Source organism: Lepidochelys olivacea (genome assembly GCF_965140295.1).
Source record: "Lepidochelys olivacea isolate rLepOli2 genome assembly, chromosome: 1".
Taxonomy (NCBI): Eukaryota; Metazoa; Chordata; order Testudines; family Cheloniidae; genus Lepidochelys; species Lepidochelys olivacea.
In genome coordinates, this window is record NC_140411.1 from 202750739 (window position 1) to 202767000 (window position 16262).

General features: G+C 39.5%; 1 protein-coding gene across 1 annotated transcript in view; it reads right to left on the reverse strand.

Annotated features, from left to right (window-relative positions):
• Positions 1–16262, reverse strand: part of CFAP44 (cilia and flagella associated protein 44) — a 78290-nt gene that overhangs the window by 50541 nt on the left and 11487 nt on the right. The window contains exons 6-16 of the mRNA XM_084616877.1: positions 14712–14837; positions 13562–13727; positions 12083–12245; positions 10642–10744; positions 10143–10359; positions 8125–8239; positions 7616–7780; positions 6059–6214; positions 5618–5665; positions 4519–4618; positions 3749–3843 (exon numbers count right to left, since the gene is read on the reverse strand). Coding sequence (XP_084473003.1) covers positions 3749–3843; positions 4519–4618; positions 5618–5665; positions 6059–6214; positions 7616–7780; positions 8125–8239; positions 10143–10359; positions 10642–10744; positions 12083–12245; positions 13562–13727; positions 14712–14837 — 1454 coding nt within the window. The remainder of the gene's footprint in view (positions 1–3748; positions 3844–4518; positions 4619–5617; positions 5666–6058; positions 6215–7615; positions 7781–8124; positions 8240–10142; positions 10360–10641; positions 10745–12082; positions 12246–13561; positions 13728–14711; positions 14838–16262) is intronic.

Here is a 16262-nt window from a genome sequence, read left to right on the forward strand (position 1 = left end):
TTTTTGGCCTGCCTAATTATACTTTTATCCTTGACTTGCCAGAGTTTATGCTCCTTTCTATCTTTCTCAGTAGGATTTGACTTCCAGTTCTACCAAGCGATCCAGATCACTTTGCATCAGTGACTTGTATTCTTCATTATTTACCACTCCCCTAATCTGTGTGTCATCTGCAAACTTTCTCGGTGATGATTTTGTTTCCTTCCAGGTCATTAATAATAATGTTAAATAGCATAGGGCAAAAACTAATCACTGTGGGGCCCCACTAGAAACACACCTGCTCAATGATGAATCCCCATATATAATTATATATGAGATCTGTCAGTCTATTATTAATCCATTTAATGTGTCCCATGTTCATTTTGTATTCTAATTTTTTAATCAAAACATTGTGCAGTACCACGTCAAATGCCTTAATGAAGTATATTATATTGAGACCATTGCCTTTATCAACCAAATATGCATTTTCATTAAAAAAATTAAGCTAGTTTGATAGGGTCAATTTTCCATAAATCTATGCTGATTGGCATTAATAAAGCATTAGAGGATAATTTAATTTAATCAAGTCCCAGATCAGCTACTCCATTATTTTACCTGGGATCAACATCAGGCTGATATTGAGAAACTATATAGCACACAGCTCTAGAGTTAACATATACTCCATCTCATAAATCATTCTATATGGAGTTTCTGTTGTCCACATACATGAAGGAAAGAGTCACATGGAGAGTTTAATTTTAAAAGCTTAGTAGTCTTTAGTGATGCTACATACCACCATGGAAAATGAGCTTTGATTTTGATGTCAGGCCAGAGGGGACTCACATGCTTGTAACTCATAGGACAGTGGCGTAAGAACATAAGAACAGCCATACTAGGTAAGACCAAAGGTCCATCTAGCCAGGTATCCTGTCTTCTGACAGTGGCCAATGCCAGGTGCCCCAGAGGGAATGAACAGAACAGGGCAATCATCAAGTGATCCATCGCCTGTCGCCCATTCTCAGCTTCTGGCAAACAGAGGCTAGGGATGCTATCTGAACCAGCAGCAGCTTCTAATATTCTTTTTAGGGAGGAGATATTTAAATGATCCTAGACAAATAAATGGCTCATAGCATATGATATAAATTGACTTACTTTCATTGACTGGCTACTTGCAGTAGGAACTTACATACCGGGCTCAGTCCTTTTATCCATCTAGCCAAGTATTCTCCCTCAGGCAGTGTTCAGATACCAATACTTCAAAGGAAACTGAATGAAAATGTTCTAGGATACACTATGGGCCAGATTTACAAAGGTATTTGGGCACTTAAAGATGCAGAGAGGCACCTAGTGGGATTTAAGCATAAGTAGGTAAGGTGCCTAATTGACTTTCAATGAGAGTTAGGTACCTAGCTGCATCTTTAAAAGTATCTGTTTACCCTTGTAAATCTGGCCATGAGTATAGTGCTGTATATTTGTAGGACCCAATCAGCTTACTCCATAAGCACACAGTTGGTCACCTAAATATAGTCATAAGATTGCATAGCACAAATGCTCTTGAAATCATAGTGCTAAAGCCACCCTACCCTTTAAAAATCAAGGTGCAGTATTTCTCTCTCTGACTTCCCGTATAAGTGAACTCTGCAGACTTACTATAAATGTTTCCTCAAAAACATGTCAACACAAGAGTTTAACTCAAGTTAATTGATTGCCAGTTAACTCAAGTTAGCTAATATGTTTTAAAAGGTAATATAGATACTCCACAAATGTTCAGTCCTGGTCACAATCATTTGTGGAGTGTCTAAATCTGTTAGCTAACTCAAGTTAATTGGCAATTGTGATGGGGTGGACTAGGCCCTTAGGCCCCCTGTTTGAAGCCTCGCAGCTTGCCACACCCCGCCCCAGAAAAGGGCAGTGGAGAGAGTCCTCCAAGCTGCTGAGAGAGGTTGCATGGGACACAGCCAATCAGGAAAGAGGCTGCAGGGAGCAGCCAATCAGGGCCCAAAGGCTAGTATAAAAGAGCTAGAGGGCCAGAGCAAGTGCAGTTGCTGCCTGGAGCCAGAGGAGGGAACTTGGTGCTCCTGGTTTGCTAAAGGACCTCGGACAGAGCAGTTGCTGGCCGGAACCAGGGGAGCAAGAAGGGGCTCCTGGCCGGCTGCTGGGACTCAATCAGGAGAAGGCCCTGAGGTAAGGGTGAATAATGTGCTGGGACCATGGGGAGGTGGCCCAGAGAATCATAGCAGCAACACAATTTAGTTAAAGGGATGTGGCGGACGCCTGCTATCTGTAAGATCCCTGGGTTGTAACTTGGAGTCCTGGGCAGACACAGGTCCCCACACCCATTCGCCACTGGGGAAGTAGTCTGGACTTTGATGCACCCCAAGAAGGGGACCTGAACTGTTTAGTGGGCTCAGAGAGGGCAAAGATGTTGCCTCCATGGAGGGAACTCTGGGGGCGGGGGGGTTTGATATCAGGGCCAAGACTATTTAAAGACTGCTGGACTAAATAAGGACATGAGCCCAGGGATGGCTTCCGAAAGACACTGACCAACCAAGGAGTACTGGAATAGGCCCCCGTTGGACTTGTACCATGAAAGGGGTTTATCTGTCTGTTGTTTCACATACAAACTGTGTGTGACTCAGCCAGAGGGCTGAGTTGCTGAAGACTCAGTGCAAGGCAGAGAGAAAGTGCAAGCACACACACTCTGCCAAGGGGGCTCTGACACAGGGCCAGAAAGAATTAAGCAACCAGCAGGCTAAATGACCCAAATTCAACCTTTAGAGACTTGTTAGAAAAGTACATAAATGGTAATTAAGGTCATTTCATATTTGATAGACTAGAGCTTTGAAATGCAAACCTGTATTGTTACCCATTGATTCAGAGATCTAAAGGGAATATTAACATTTAGATGAAACTTGGGTGTAATAATGTCATTGTCTATATTTCTCTTTGAAGTCTGTAGTAAATTGTCTATGAACTGCTTAATGGATAATTACCTTATGCTGATGAATGCAACTAGTTACTTGTGTATACATAGGAAATGGGTAGCTTTACTACGAAGCAGCTATTCTTCACCCAAGGGATACCTGCTGTCAAGAGGCTATCATAGCCTGCCAGTGATCTATATAAAGAAATCTTGGGTGCTGATCCTTTTACCTCAGATCTGCTTAAGCTTCATCAGGGGAAGTTTGAGTCGCAACACTGAGGTATCCAGTCCCATCTGAATCACCCTGATATTGGACTGTAACCTATGGACTAATTCTGAAAGGACGTTTTGCAGCTCTAAAGCTCATCATCTCTACTATGAAACTGACCTAAGAACTTTATTCATATCTGTATGTATAAGGATCTTTTAACCAATACTTTCTCTTTTTAATAAAGCTTAGTTTAGTTAATAAGAATTGGCTGTAAGTGTGTATTTGGGCAAGATCTGAGATATTCATTAACCTGGTGGGTAATGTGTCTGATCCTTTGGGACCGGTAGGATCTTTTTATGTGATTAACAAGATTTTCAGTAATCCTCCTCATATTTGACTTGGCTGTCTGGCTGGGAACTCAAGGCTGGGTTGCTTTAAGAGAACTGTATTTCTGGCTTCTGGGTAACTAGTAAGGTATTGTGGAAGCTGTTTTGTTGCTCGCTTGGTGACTCTGAGGGCAAGTTGGCAAGTAATTTCATTAAAATCCTGCATCATGAACATGTGTGGTGGCTATGAAATAGCCACATTATGAACCCTTTGTGAATCCATGTTAACACACTGCAGTAGGGTAAACTTACCACTCGGGGTGCCCAAGTCAGTGCTGTTCCTCCCTGTTTAAACTTAATCTCAGTCAACTGGCAATTACCAATGAAATCATAGATACGCACTGAGTCTGTGTAAGACAGATGGGAGGGGGGTGGAAAGCAGACAGGTTAATACAGAATTTTTTCTTGAAAGACTACTTGTTAAGATAACATCCATGAACTGGCCAATATTCCTTCCCTGTCTAACAAGTGCTAAAGTGAAGTGCTAAAGGCTTGCTCAGGCACACTTTCATAAATTAAATAAATGTCCATAGTCTGAGCTAAACTATTAATGAGGACATGATGGCTGTTGCAATTGCCAAGAAAGGCACAAGTATTAATACTCAGAATTATTTATACAGTGCCATAAGTGCATTATAAAACACTGTTATTGAGCCACTGAGTCTGGAATATGAAAGTTGTTGTTGAAACAAAATTCTCCCCTTTTCTGTTTCACAGTGAACAGCATTTATAAAGCGTCACAGTGAGACTTTCTTTAATTGAAGACTTAGTTCTTGAGATCAGACACTCCTTGCACTTTACTTGGCTTCAACCCATTAATGATCTGTTCTAATTATTTAAAAAAAAACAAACTGTCCCCAGGAATAATGACCAGCTGGTAGGTACCTTTACAAAGAAAAGACACACTTCCACTACAACTGTGAACTAAACACATTAGTTTAAAACTGAATAATTCCACAATGAGCCTGACAGCTGTAACCCTGCCCTTACAAGTCAACCGCTTAGGGAAGAGTTGTACTTACGGTCAAGTGCAGTAGTGGCCATGAGATATGTGACAGGAGAGACACCCATGGCTTCAATCTTTCCAGAGTGAAAGGTAAACAGGCACTCTGGATCATGGGTCTACAGAGAAATCAGAACAGAGGTCTGCTACATTCAGAGACTGAACACATGGCTTGCAATGCCTCATCAACATAAAATGGACACCTAAAATAAATATGCAAAAATCTACCCTACACCTATTGCTAGCAAAAATGTGGTACCCATGAATACAGTTCCCTTTTTGTACCTGCAAATGCTCATTTTGATTGTACAACAGGTGCACAAGCAAATTTGTACAGGCATATTAAGCACCTGCATTTAAAAATATGGCATCAGATGTGTAAAAATAAAGGCAAATAACATATTATATTGAGAGGCACAATGCCTGGAGATCAAATTTATAATAGAAAACTATTGCTCTGAAGGCTGAGAAAATGACATTAAGCCAAGGGCTTTATATTTCACTGGAAGTCTTTTTCCAACCCAAGGAGGAAAAATGGGTTTCCCTATATACTCATGTATGTATTATACACTTTATACATATATTTTTGCCATACTAGTGCTGCTGCTTCATTTATCTGCTGCTACAGGGTCTGCTTGATGGAATTTTTGATCATACACTAAGTGTCTGTTTTAACTTTTCTGCTCATGTGACCCTCTCCTACAGCAGTAATAGTAGCAATCAGTTTGATCAAATGTACAGAGATGTGAATGTTGTCCTCAGCATCATCTAGATGCAACACTGATGGGCACTTCAGAAATACCTATCCACACAGGTTGTACTAGCAGCCCTCACATTAACATCTCATATTAATATCCATCACTCCCCACCCTTTGAGAATCAGGCCCCTTTAAGGTAGCTCCAGTTTAGCAATCAACAATTAAGGAACCCAAAATCAATAGTTACCTTTGAAAATCTTGGCCAGTAACTGTAATCAGTGAAGATAAATCCTAAAGATGTGCCTCCTAATCATACTAAATCCTCAACTGTACAGTTGGTCAAAAGTTGGATGGCATTGTGTGGCCACACAGTGTAATTAAAGGAACTTAAAAAAAAAAGGGGGTGGGAATAAAACTTACGACATTTGAAAAACTCAGATCAAGCTTCCAGATGGCTCCATTGGAATCCTACAGAAATAAATATTTAAAACCTGAATGTTCTTTCAAATTAAGTTTGAAAATAGCATCAGTCCTTGTAATGCCTTACAAATACTGTAGGTAAGAATCTCAATCATCTGGAAGAAACAGGATTTAGACTTCATAGAGTGTGATGTCAATTTCACCTCAGCAGCAAACCAGGGCAATGAAGCCTGGGAATGACACTTTCAAATTCTCCCACTCTCAAAGCTGGAAGAGAGACTCAAATGTTATTCTACTCTAAAAATAATCAAGGGAAGACAGGGTACTAATTCTACAAGAAAAAGCAGATTGCTTCACAGCAGATTTCCTCTGGCAATGCATCACCACATGCCTCATCCAATATTGCTCTACACAGCTGATAAGGATGCAAATAGGTCTTACCTGAGCATACCAAATGGGCTGTCCAAGTTCATGAATTTTCATGATTGAGCTCAAATTGACATTCTTGCCAACGAGAAGTTCATTCATATGGTCCATCTCTAGTAGACCCGTGTCATCCACAGAATCAGCTGCATCTATCGTCTCAAAGTCCCACACCTTCAAGCAGTTGGAAGTGAACAGATCAGCCTTCATTAATCCGAATGCCAACACATCTCACATTAACACACACAATGGCAATATAAAATCAATGATAAGAATCCAAGGGAATGGGTGGCTCAGGATATAGAATAGGGAGCCTGTCATGTCTACATCACTGGCTTCAATATGACCTGGAGCAGTGACAATCAGAGGCTGTTACCATCTAGCATCTGTTCAGTGGCCCATGTAAAATGTGTTTATAGGTCTCAATCCAATTCCTAAAGGACAATTGCCCATATCCCAAAAATCATTAACTACAATTGGCACTACTTAGTACCCATGTTGGCAGTCTCACAACGAGAGAGAGTAAAACTGCCTCCTAGAGGTTGTCTCTACTGAGACAGTGTGGAAGGACAGAGTGAGAGAGCCTGCACCTCCTCTGTCTGCACTGTGGATAAAGAGCAGCTTTTGCTTTCCAGATCTGCCAGTCCAGCACCCTTTCGCCAGGATGATATTTACATAAAGAATACCATCAATGTAAAAAAAAAAAAATCTAAACCAAAAACCTCATCTGAAACTTTTTTCCCTACAGCTGTAACCACTGCCTATAATTACTATAACTGAAAGATTAGTTGGAAAAAAGACTTTTTTCACTTTGTTTTGAGCATTTAACAGTAATTTGTCTGCTGTCAGTTTCCCATTGTTTGGGTCTCTTGTGCAGCAATAGGGGAGGATACTAAAACTAAAAACATAAAACAGGGAAATGATTGTAAAACCCATAAACTGGCAAGTAGAATCAGAAGCAGACATAGAACTTGAGACTACTTTTTAACTCATTTTTAAAAATTGGTTTGATTTTTAAGTTGAGGGTGCCACATTATTTTAATAGGGGTTTGTTGCTCAGTTGAAATGGATACGTCTTTGAGATAAAATGACAGAGGTGCTAACTAATTACACAAATGCCTTAAGCGTTCACATGATCAGAAATAATTTCAAATACCACTGTGATTTATCCTTTGAAATAGCATGTGACATGTTAACAAGGCCTGAAAATGACTAACATAAACCTAAGCTACACAACCCCCCACCCCCAAAGTTAGAATGTGAGGGGAAATAAAACTTGTTAAAGACATCGAAATTTACTCTGATCTATTAGCGCACAGAAGGGATTTCTGTAACATTAGCAGGCACAGAAAGTTATTTAAATGTGATCTGATCCAAACATCTACATTGTGGAAAGAGATCTGCTTCTATCAAGTTCCTTCTCAAAATTCATTAGACAGTGATTACGGAGAGAAACTCCCACAATAGATTACTCCCGTTACAACATATAGGCTAAGAATTACTTCCCTTTCCACCTGTTAACAAGACTCTGTATACCAAATATGCATCCACACTATTAAAGGAAAAAACACTCACCCTAATGTAGCCATCTCCTCCAACAGTGACCAGCTCTCCCTCATCCAGAACTAACTGATTAACAGGGCCATTGTGACAGGGTCTATGTCCAGTTCGACAGAGCTCTACTTTGATAAGGCCCCCTTCCCAAAGCAGCAAGTTGCCCCATTCAGATCCAGAGATAACCTTCCATGCAAGTGAAGAGGAATACATAAGTGTTGTAACATATCAATGTGCAGATATTGAAGAGAGACTGGTGAATATCTTAGCTCACTATAGCCTTTACTTTAAATTAAGAAAGCTCATTTGTCTGAGAATCACAATAATAATGGATACTTTTAAACTGTTAAAGCCAATTTATTGCCAATTAATGTCAATATTAGATTCACAGATGCATATTTGATTGTATATAGAAATCCTAATCCAAAGCACTCTGAAGTGAATGGGAAGACTCCCATTGATTTCAACTGACCTTTGTTCAGTCCCTGAGAGGGAGAAAGAAAACAGTTGTACTCATTCACTCTACTTACCTTCCCATCAGGCAGCTCCACATACCCTACAATGTCAGTCACAGCTGTTTTACCAAACCTTCCCAATGCTCCCTGTAGCTTGAGCCCAGTGAATGTATGGGCCATCTTCCAGAACCTGAGTACAGAAAACATAGTCTTTGGGGTTACACCTGACGTATTGTATTGTATCTCAGGCTCTAAGGTCATCATATATGGGTATTTCCAATCTGTGGACTACTCATTTAATTATATTTAAATAAGGGTTTGTAGTTTTTAAAAATTAGCCTCATTCAGCACATATAAAGTTATCTATCTAGTTGGGGTTTTTTGTTACTGAGTGGAACTGAAATGCCCCAACAAGATGTCTAGGTCACCAAACCCACCTTGATCCCAGTCAGGTGTTTATTATACACCACAGCCACCCTCCCCCCACCAAAAAAAACCCAAACTTTCCCTTCACCTACTTCCATGAAAAACCTAGAAAAATATGGGCAGGAGAAGATAGGGAGACTAATATTTAAATAGATGCTAAATCAATTTATATATCCATCTTGCAATACTTTCCATATTTACTTGAGGAAGCCTACTTTTCTCTCTGGTTGGTCTCCAATGTAGGATGCTCACCTGTTGAAATCCTGTGGATAACTTCTCCACTGGATTCCACTTTGTGTAACACTGTGGACTTCAATGGGGTTGCATTAATCTAAATGAGCCCGAATTTGGCCCTGTATCTCCAAAGTTACTGCTAACAAAGCATGCAGAAATCTTATAGAAATACAAGAGAATGAATCCACTGTAGACAAACTATCATTTCCTATTTCAATTAGAGATGGTCCAAGTTTGTGGTATGTGGATCAGGATCCAGATTATATTTAGACTATGTCTTGGGACCATGCTATAACTGAGGTCAAATCAGGGCTAGGGATCAAGTATAGATTGTATGGCACTGAAATATTTCAAGCTGTTTTAAAATGACATTTTAGCTCAAAATGGAAAAAAAATCTCACCAGACATGTTATTTTGTGAGATTTCAATCATCAGTAAACTCTCATCAGTTTAGACCTTGGAAATAAACCCCTTCTGGGTTTAGATCCAAATTGGAACCAAATTGCAGGTATGGGTTTGGATCTAGGGATTTTTATTTGATTCCTCTGTAAAATTCAAAGGTATTTGGATTCATCATTGTTAGTATTATTTATTATTTGTAACTCAGTACCACACCTGTCATCTATTGTGCTTGGTACTGTACAAGTAGGACAAAAAGATGGTCCCTATCCCCAAAAAGCATAATGCTTTGGTCCATTTTTAATTACAATAGGTACCCAGATTTACCTGTAAAACAGACTGTATCTTAAAGATCTTTCACAATTTGCAAAGAATATTTTTTAGTAAGGCTCCCCTTGCTGTTCCTTTCTGGCGCTTTTGTGGGCTGTTTTGACCATGCTTTGTGACTAGTTCTTAAAACTGACCAAACAGCATGTGTCAGCCCACTTCACAAAGTCAAAAAGAGGCCAACAGGCAAGAATCCCAGAATTCAGAGAAAAGCCATGTGCTGACCCAACAACTAGAACAGAGGTTGATATAGAAATATTTCTCCACATTCCCAATGCACTTTTGAAGATCAACAGTGGACCAGTTTATTGGGCATTCCATTACACCATTACCAAACAACAAAAAATTCTTAAGTGTCAGGGCAGTTAAGCACTGGAACAAATTGCCTAGGGAGGTTGTGGAATCTCCATCACTGGAGGTTTTAAAGAACAGGTTAGACAAAAACCTGTAAGGGATGGCTTAAATACTTCAGTCATGCCTCGGTGCAGAGGACTGGACTAGATGACCTGTCGAGATCCCTTCCAATCCTACATTTCTATTATCTCTTTTGGAAAGCAGAGGTTTCAACATTTGTATTGCTAAGCAGAACACTGTTCCCCATTGTTGTGCACCTGTTAACAATCATATTGTTATTAGTCAATCATTTTGTAAGTTTCATGATTTTTTTAAGTTACTTCCCATCAACTGATGTTAGTGAACCAACCTACTTGATGTGTCCTGATCCAGAAGTGGTGAGTTGCTCTTCATTTTCAGGAGAGAATGTGACCTTATAAACATCCTGTGAAAAAGCCTTTGACCTCAGCACAATCTTTTCCTGTTTCCAATCCCAGATTGTCAACATGTAGTCAGGGCTGCTCCCAACGCTGGCCAGTAACGTTCCATAATGGTTAAAATCAGCAAATGCATAGGCTTCCTCAGTCCCACCTGGAAGGAGAGATGTCCACAAAGAAAAGTTGCTTAAAAAGAGCTCAGTTCTCTTTATCTGGCTAGTGCTGAAGCAGACTCAGCCAATAGTTGGCTATTTTCCACTCACCCAGGAGTGCAAGGACAACCACTTACAATCAGTTTTCTGTATTTGATTTTTCAAGTACCAAAAGATTATACATTATACTTTTTTTTTTTACTAATTATAACATTATTCCACTTGCTGGAGACTACAAACTCTGCTGTATCCATGTAATACCGAAATAGTCCTATTTAACCTACCTCGGAGTATTCTGTATGGCTTTAGTGAAGGAAACTCATAGATGATGATGTTTGGCTTCCATCCTTTTTCTCCTACTGAAAAATACTGTTTACTAGGATGTACCTAGAAAAAGCAAAGACTGTGTTACATACTCCGATATCCCCTTTGGCTGTCCTCAACTAAATATCAAGTTGTATACCACCACACAGGTTGTGGAACGATGCAATAATTTGTATTTATCCTGCATCTTTGATCATCTCACCTGCATTCAGCCTACCAATCCATCTCCCCCTGGACAGCATTTAGGGCACTGCTATCCTTCTACTATTGGAGAACAGGAGCAAACAGCACATTCAGGGGCTGTTCCACAGTAGTGGAATTGAGCAAATAATTGATTTCTTTTTCACTTATGTGGCCAGAACAAAAACAGGAAAAAATTGTTTTGGGTTGAACAAAATGTTTCATTTGATCCAAAAAAAATTTTTATTACTTTTTGGGTGTTTTTTATACCCTTTTAAAAGTTTTTTTTAAAAACAAATTTAGCTAAACTTCAAAGCAAACTGTAATTTTGCAACAGTCTACATATTTCACTTTAAAAATGTCAAAACTGTTTCAACTCTTTTTTTCCATTATTTTTATTCAGCCAAAATTATATGCCAAATTTGACCCATATTTGCAAATAGTCTTGCTCGATGGAAAAATGCATTTTAGATCAAATTAATTTGCCTGGAAAAAAACATCACCCAGCTTTGTGCAGGAGATGTGAGGACCTGACGTGATTCTCCAAGAAGTGTTGTTTACAACATGACAAAACAGCATAGGACCAGATTTTGATAGCCTTACTTTCTTGGAATAGTATCAATTATCCAACAGGACTATTTGTGGAATCAGATGGTGATAAACCAGAGTAAGTGTTTCATAATCTGGTCCACAGAGAGGAGCTTCCAATAGTGAAATTGGACAACATTTCACTCCATTTACCTATGTACTTGAAATTCCAAATTTCAGAACAGATGAAACATTTAACCAATATCAACTGTAATAAGGATAGATGATGAATTGAACAAAAGCAGTTAAACTATATCCAGAGCATTTTAACAAATAAAATTTTAAAACAACAAAAAGTGAAACCCAGTTGACTCTTGTCAATTCTTGTAAGTACCTTATTAGTATGGCCTGGAACCCAGACCTATTTAAGATATTCAGCTGTTTGTTCCCTGACTATTAAACAAGTAGGTCCATGTAGTACACCTTGATGGATTGCTACTGGTCACACATCTGAGATTACTGACTTTTCCTTTCAACCCTTTAATAAATACCACTTGTTCATCCGAGGCCAAATATGCAGGCAACTGTGGAAATCTTCCATGAAACAACTGAGACGCCCAGCCTGTTTCACTACTGCAAGTTTTAAACTCCAGAAAGGGATCTTCTTCCTAAAGAGGGAAATAAAAGCCATACCGTGATAATGCCAATTCCACCACCGCTGCTGCTCCGGAGATAACTCTGATATTTAGTTTTCAGGTCCAAGAGCACCAGCTGGTTGCCTGCTACATAGAGGAGTGTTTGACTATCCAGCAACTGCAGGTTTGCCCTTTTAGTGCAGTCATAACCAAAAGAGTGTCTGTGAACAGCTCACTAAGGAGGTTTATTTCTTCCAGGTAATAGCAATAATGGTATCAATACTAAAACTAGAGCAAGCCCAGCTGGGAACACTGAGTTGGGTGGTTGTTACTCTGTTGGGCTGGCTTTGGTTTGGTTTGTTTTAAGACTGGTGCCATGATGAAGCTAAAACCCATCAAGGTATCACAAATAATTGGGGAAAATATAAACGAAATATTTAAAAGATTAATGTATCATCCCTCGAACTCCATGTCAGACTCCATTTGTTATGGCCTATCCTGATCTCTGGAGCTCTCCTAAGAATTCATATTCTATTGTCTTAATGTTCTCTCTTCAAATAAAATGTAAAAGAAATTGATCAGATTACAAAGTGCACTGTATGCAAGAGACAGAACCAAAGCAATGTCTCAGGGCTTTTCTACATGGAGAAGTAACGTGTCTTGTGGAAGGAAGGGCGATTTCTAAAGCACACTCGTGTGTATCACATTAATTGGTCGTGTAGACCCTGCTGGTGTACACCAAAAGTTCTCTTGTGCACTTTAACGTGGTGCACACCAACATGGTCTATGCTAAATGCCCTAGGGAACATTTGGTGCGCACCAGCAGGGTCTACACAACCAATTAAGGTGCAACACATTAGTGGGCTTTAGAAATCAGACTCCCAGCAGTACACATGCACCGTGCACTGTGTAGACAAGCCCTCAAGCTCACTCCCTCTGCCAGTCTGAGGCCTGGTCTGCACTATAGTTAAGTCAACGTAAGGCGGATTATGTCGACCTAACTCTGTAATTGTCTACACTAAAATGTAGCTCCCACCAATGTAACTTGCCCACTACACTGACTTAATAATTCTACCTCCTTGAGAGGCGTAGCGCTTAAATCATTGTTGTTAGGTCAATGCAGTGTCAGCATAGACACTGTTGCTTACATCGACTGTTGCTGCCTTTCAGAAACCACCCCCCATGCCCCACACTGGCAGTTAAATCAGTGCAAGCACTCCTGGTGAGGACGTGCAACGCCAACACAAGGAGCATAATGTGAATGAGCAAAACCAATTCAATTACTGCAGTGGCTGTATATCAATGTAATTTAGGTTGACTTAATTTTGTAGTATAGACTTGCCCTGATGCAGAAAAGAGACAAAGAAGGGTTTCCTCATAGCAACTTCACTGAGCCCCAATGGAAAACCACCTGTGCATCTGAAAATCACACATTGTTCCCTGTTCCTCCCTTACACCTAGAGGAAATAATATACTGCAGCTTTTAGATAAGAAAACCCTAGATCTAAGTCTATACAATAGTGCATGAGGAGGATACATGAGAGTGAGGAGGTTAATTGGTATCCCAGAGTCTGACGTCACAAAGGGTTGTGAGCACAAATCTTCATAGTTATAGAAGAAGGTCTCCGAGATTTTCCTTTCTAGCGTCTCAAGCTTTTTTTCTCGCTCTGGGGGTTTCTCAGTATCCTCCTCCTCCTCTTCCTCTGTATTTCAGAAATAGTGACACAAAAAAGAGCTTTAGTCAGATAGGTAGACATGTCAATACCCTAACTGCAACAGTGGATTATTCATTAATTCTTTCCTTCCTCCAAAGAAATGATATGCACTCTAGTGTCTAAAAACAAATCTATCTTTGTACTATGAAACATATCCTGTGAATAGCCTTGAATGAATAGCATGTGCTTTTCTAAGATTAGAAAAATCTGGGTTCTAAATAACCAAGGTAAGAATGTTTTGAAAATTCACTGCCTCATACACATAGCAGAAAACTTCTGTCCATATTTGTAAGATGAGTCATATTTACTGACGTTAAACCTTGAGACTTTAAAGCTCCTGGGACAGTTTTATTTAAACATTGCTTGATGTTTAGGTCTCAATTAGATTTAGAAAACAAGCCAAGTTTGAGGCTTCTTTCTTCAGTAGATATTGAATGTATATTATTATGCTGACTAATCAGTATAAACACGCAGCACTTTGCTCCTTCACATAAAGCAGGTTGCCATGTTAGCAAAGGCTTCCTACTAATGTGCTGCTCTAGATAGTTCCTCACTGGAGCTTAATGAACTGAATGGATATTGTCAGTTGGAATTGTACTCTGTTATAAACATGAGTTTCAGGTTCTATTCCTTAATCTGAGTCATTTCTGTCAATTCTTATTGTTTTACAGTCAGATTATCTTTTTCGTTAACATGTTTGTCTCTCCCTGTTATGTGACGCACCAATACAAACAACCAAGGGGGCAGAGACTGTCCATAGGAAAGCAAAATGGACTGCTTATTAAGTGCTGTAAAGTGCACAAAGTGAGCAAGCTGAAAAAGTAGAAAAAAGTAATTGTTTATCTAATCTTTGTCAGTTACAGTGGCCTTATGTTACTTCTAACAACAGTAGGCAAACAAAAGAAATTTCAGGATGCAGTGGGATTTTTAAATTGATGTCAATGACTCTTAAGGAGGGGGGGCAATACTCACGGGTACTGTTGCCATCTGACTCAGCACCTTCCACCGGCTTTTCTACTCTTTCTGTCTGTCCCTCTGGAATTGGTGGTACCTCTCCTTCACCTGGTGGTTTATTTGAGAGACTATTTTTGCTTTCCTCTGCAAAGGAAAATTGGGATAATTTTCACTTCTTCAGCATTCCAACAGGGTATATTTCTGTGTTTTGCTCTCAATCTCCATATTTGGATAATGGAGCATCATCCACAGTCTTGGAGCATTAAAATTCCTTCTATCCTACAATGGATTTCCTGCTCATGCAGAGTGAATTTCATTGGTTAAAACTGATTTAGGACTTAAGAGAAGGAGAGGAGCTCTTCTTGGAAAGGAAAAGTGCATTAACAGAAAGCATGGTCGTAGAGCATTTTAAACTAAGGGCTGGGGGAAAGCCGACAAGTGCGGAGGAGCACATGGTTCGGACATCCCTTAGAGGAGGATCTATTAACAGAGAATCTCTGTCCTAGTGAGGACGAGAGGATGAAAAATGATCAAATACAGGCAGGGTCTGATCAGAAACAGTCAAATAAAGAGTCCCATTCAATTACATCATGTAATGGTAGACAGCTAAAAGGAGACCAGTTTTTAAAGTGTTTATATACCAATGCTAGAAGTCTAAATAATGGGTGAATAATAAAATGGGTGAACTAGAATGCCTCGTATTAAATGAGGATATTGATATAATAGGCATCACAGAAACTTGGTGGAATGAGAATAATCAATAGGATACAGTAATACCAGGGTACAAAATATATTGGAAGGACAGAACAGGTCGTGCTGGTGGAGGAGTGGCATTATATGTGAAAGAAAGCATAGAATCAAATGAAGTAAAAGTTGTAAATCAAATTAATCTAACTGTACCATAAAATCTCTATGGATAGAAATTCCAAGCTCTAATAATAAGAATATAGCGGTAGGGATATATTACCGACCACCTGACCAGGATGGTGATAGTGACTGTGAAATGCTCAGGGAGACTAGAGAGGCTATTAAAATAAAAATCTCAATAATAATAATAATAATAATAATAATGGGGGATTTCAATTATCCCCATATTGACCGGGTATATGTCACCTCAGGACGGGATGCAGAGATAAAATTTTTTGACACCTTAAATGATTGCTTCTTGGAGCAGCTGGTCCTGGAACCCACCAGAGGAGTAGGGTGACCAGATGTCCCAATTTTATAGGCAATACAGGCTTGTAAACCTGACTTCAGTACCGAGAAAACTGGCTGAAATTATAATAAAGAACAATATTGTCAAACATATAGATGACCATAATTTGTTGAAGAGTCAACACAGTTTTAGTAAAGGGAAATCATGCCTCACCGATCTACTAGAATTCTTTGGGGGGTCAACAAGCATGTGGACCAAGGGGATCCAGTGGATATAGTATACTTAGATTTTCAGGAAGTCTTTGACAAGGTCCCTCACCAAAGGCTCTTACGCAAAGTAAGCTGCCACGGGACAAGAGGGAAGGTGCTCTCATGGATTGGTAACTGGTTAAAAGATAGGAAACAAAAGGTAGG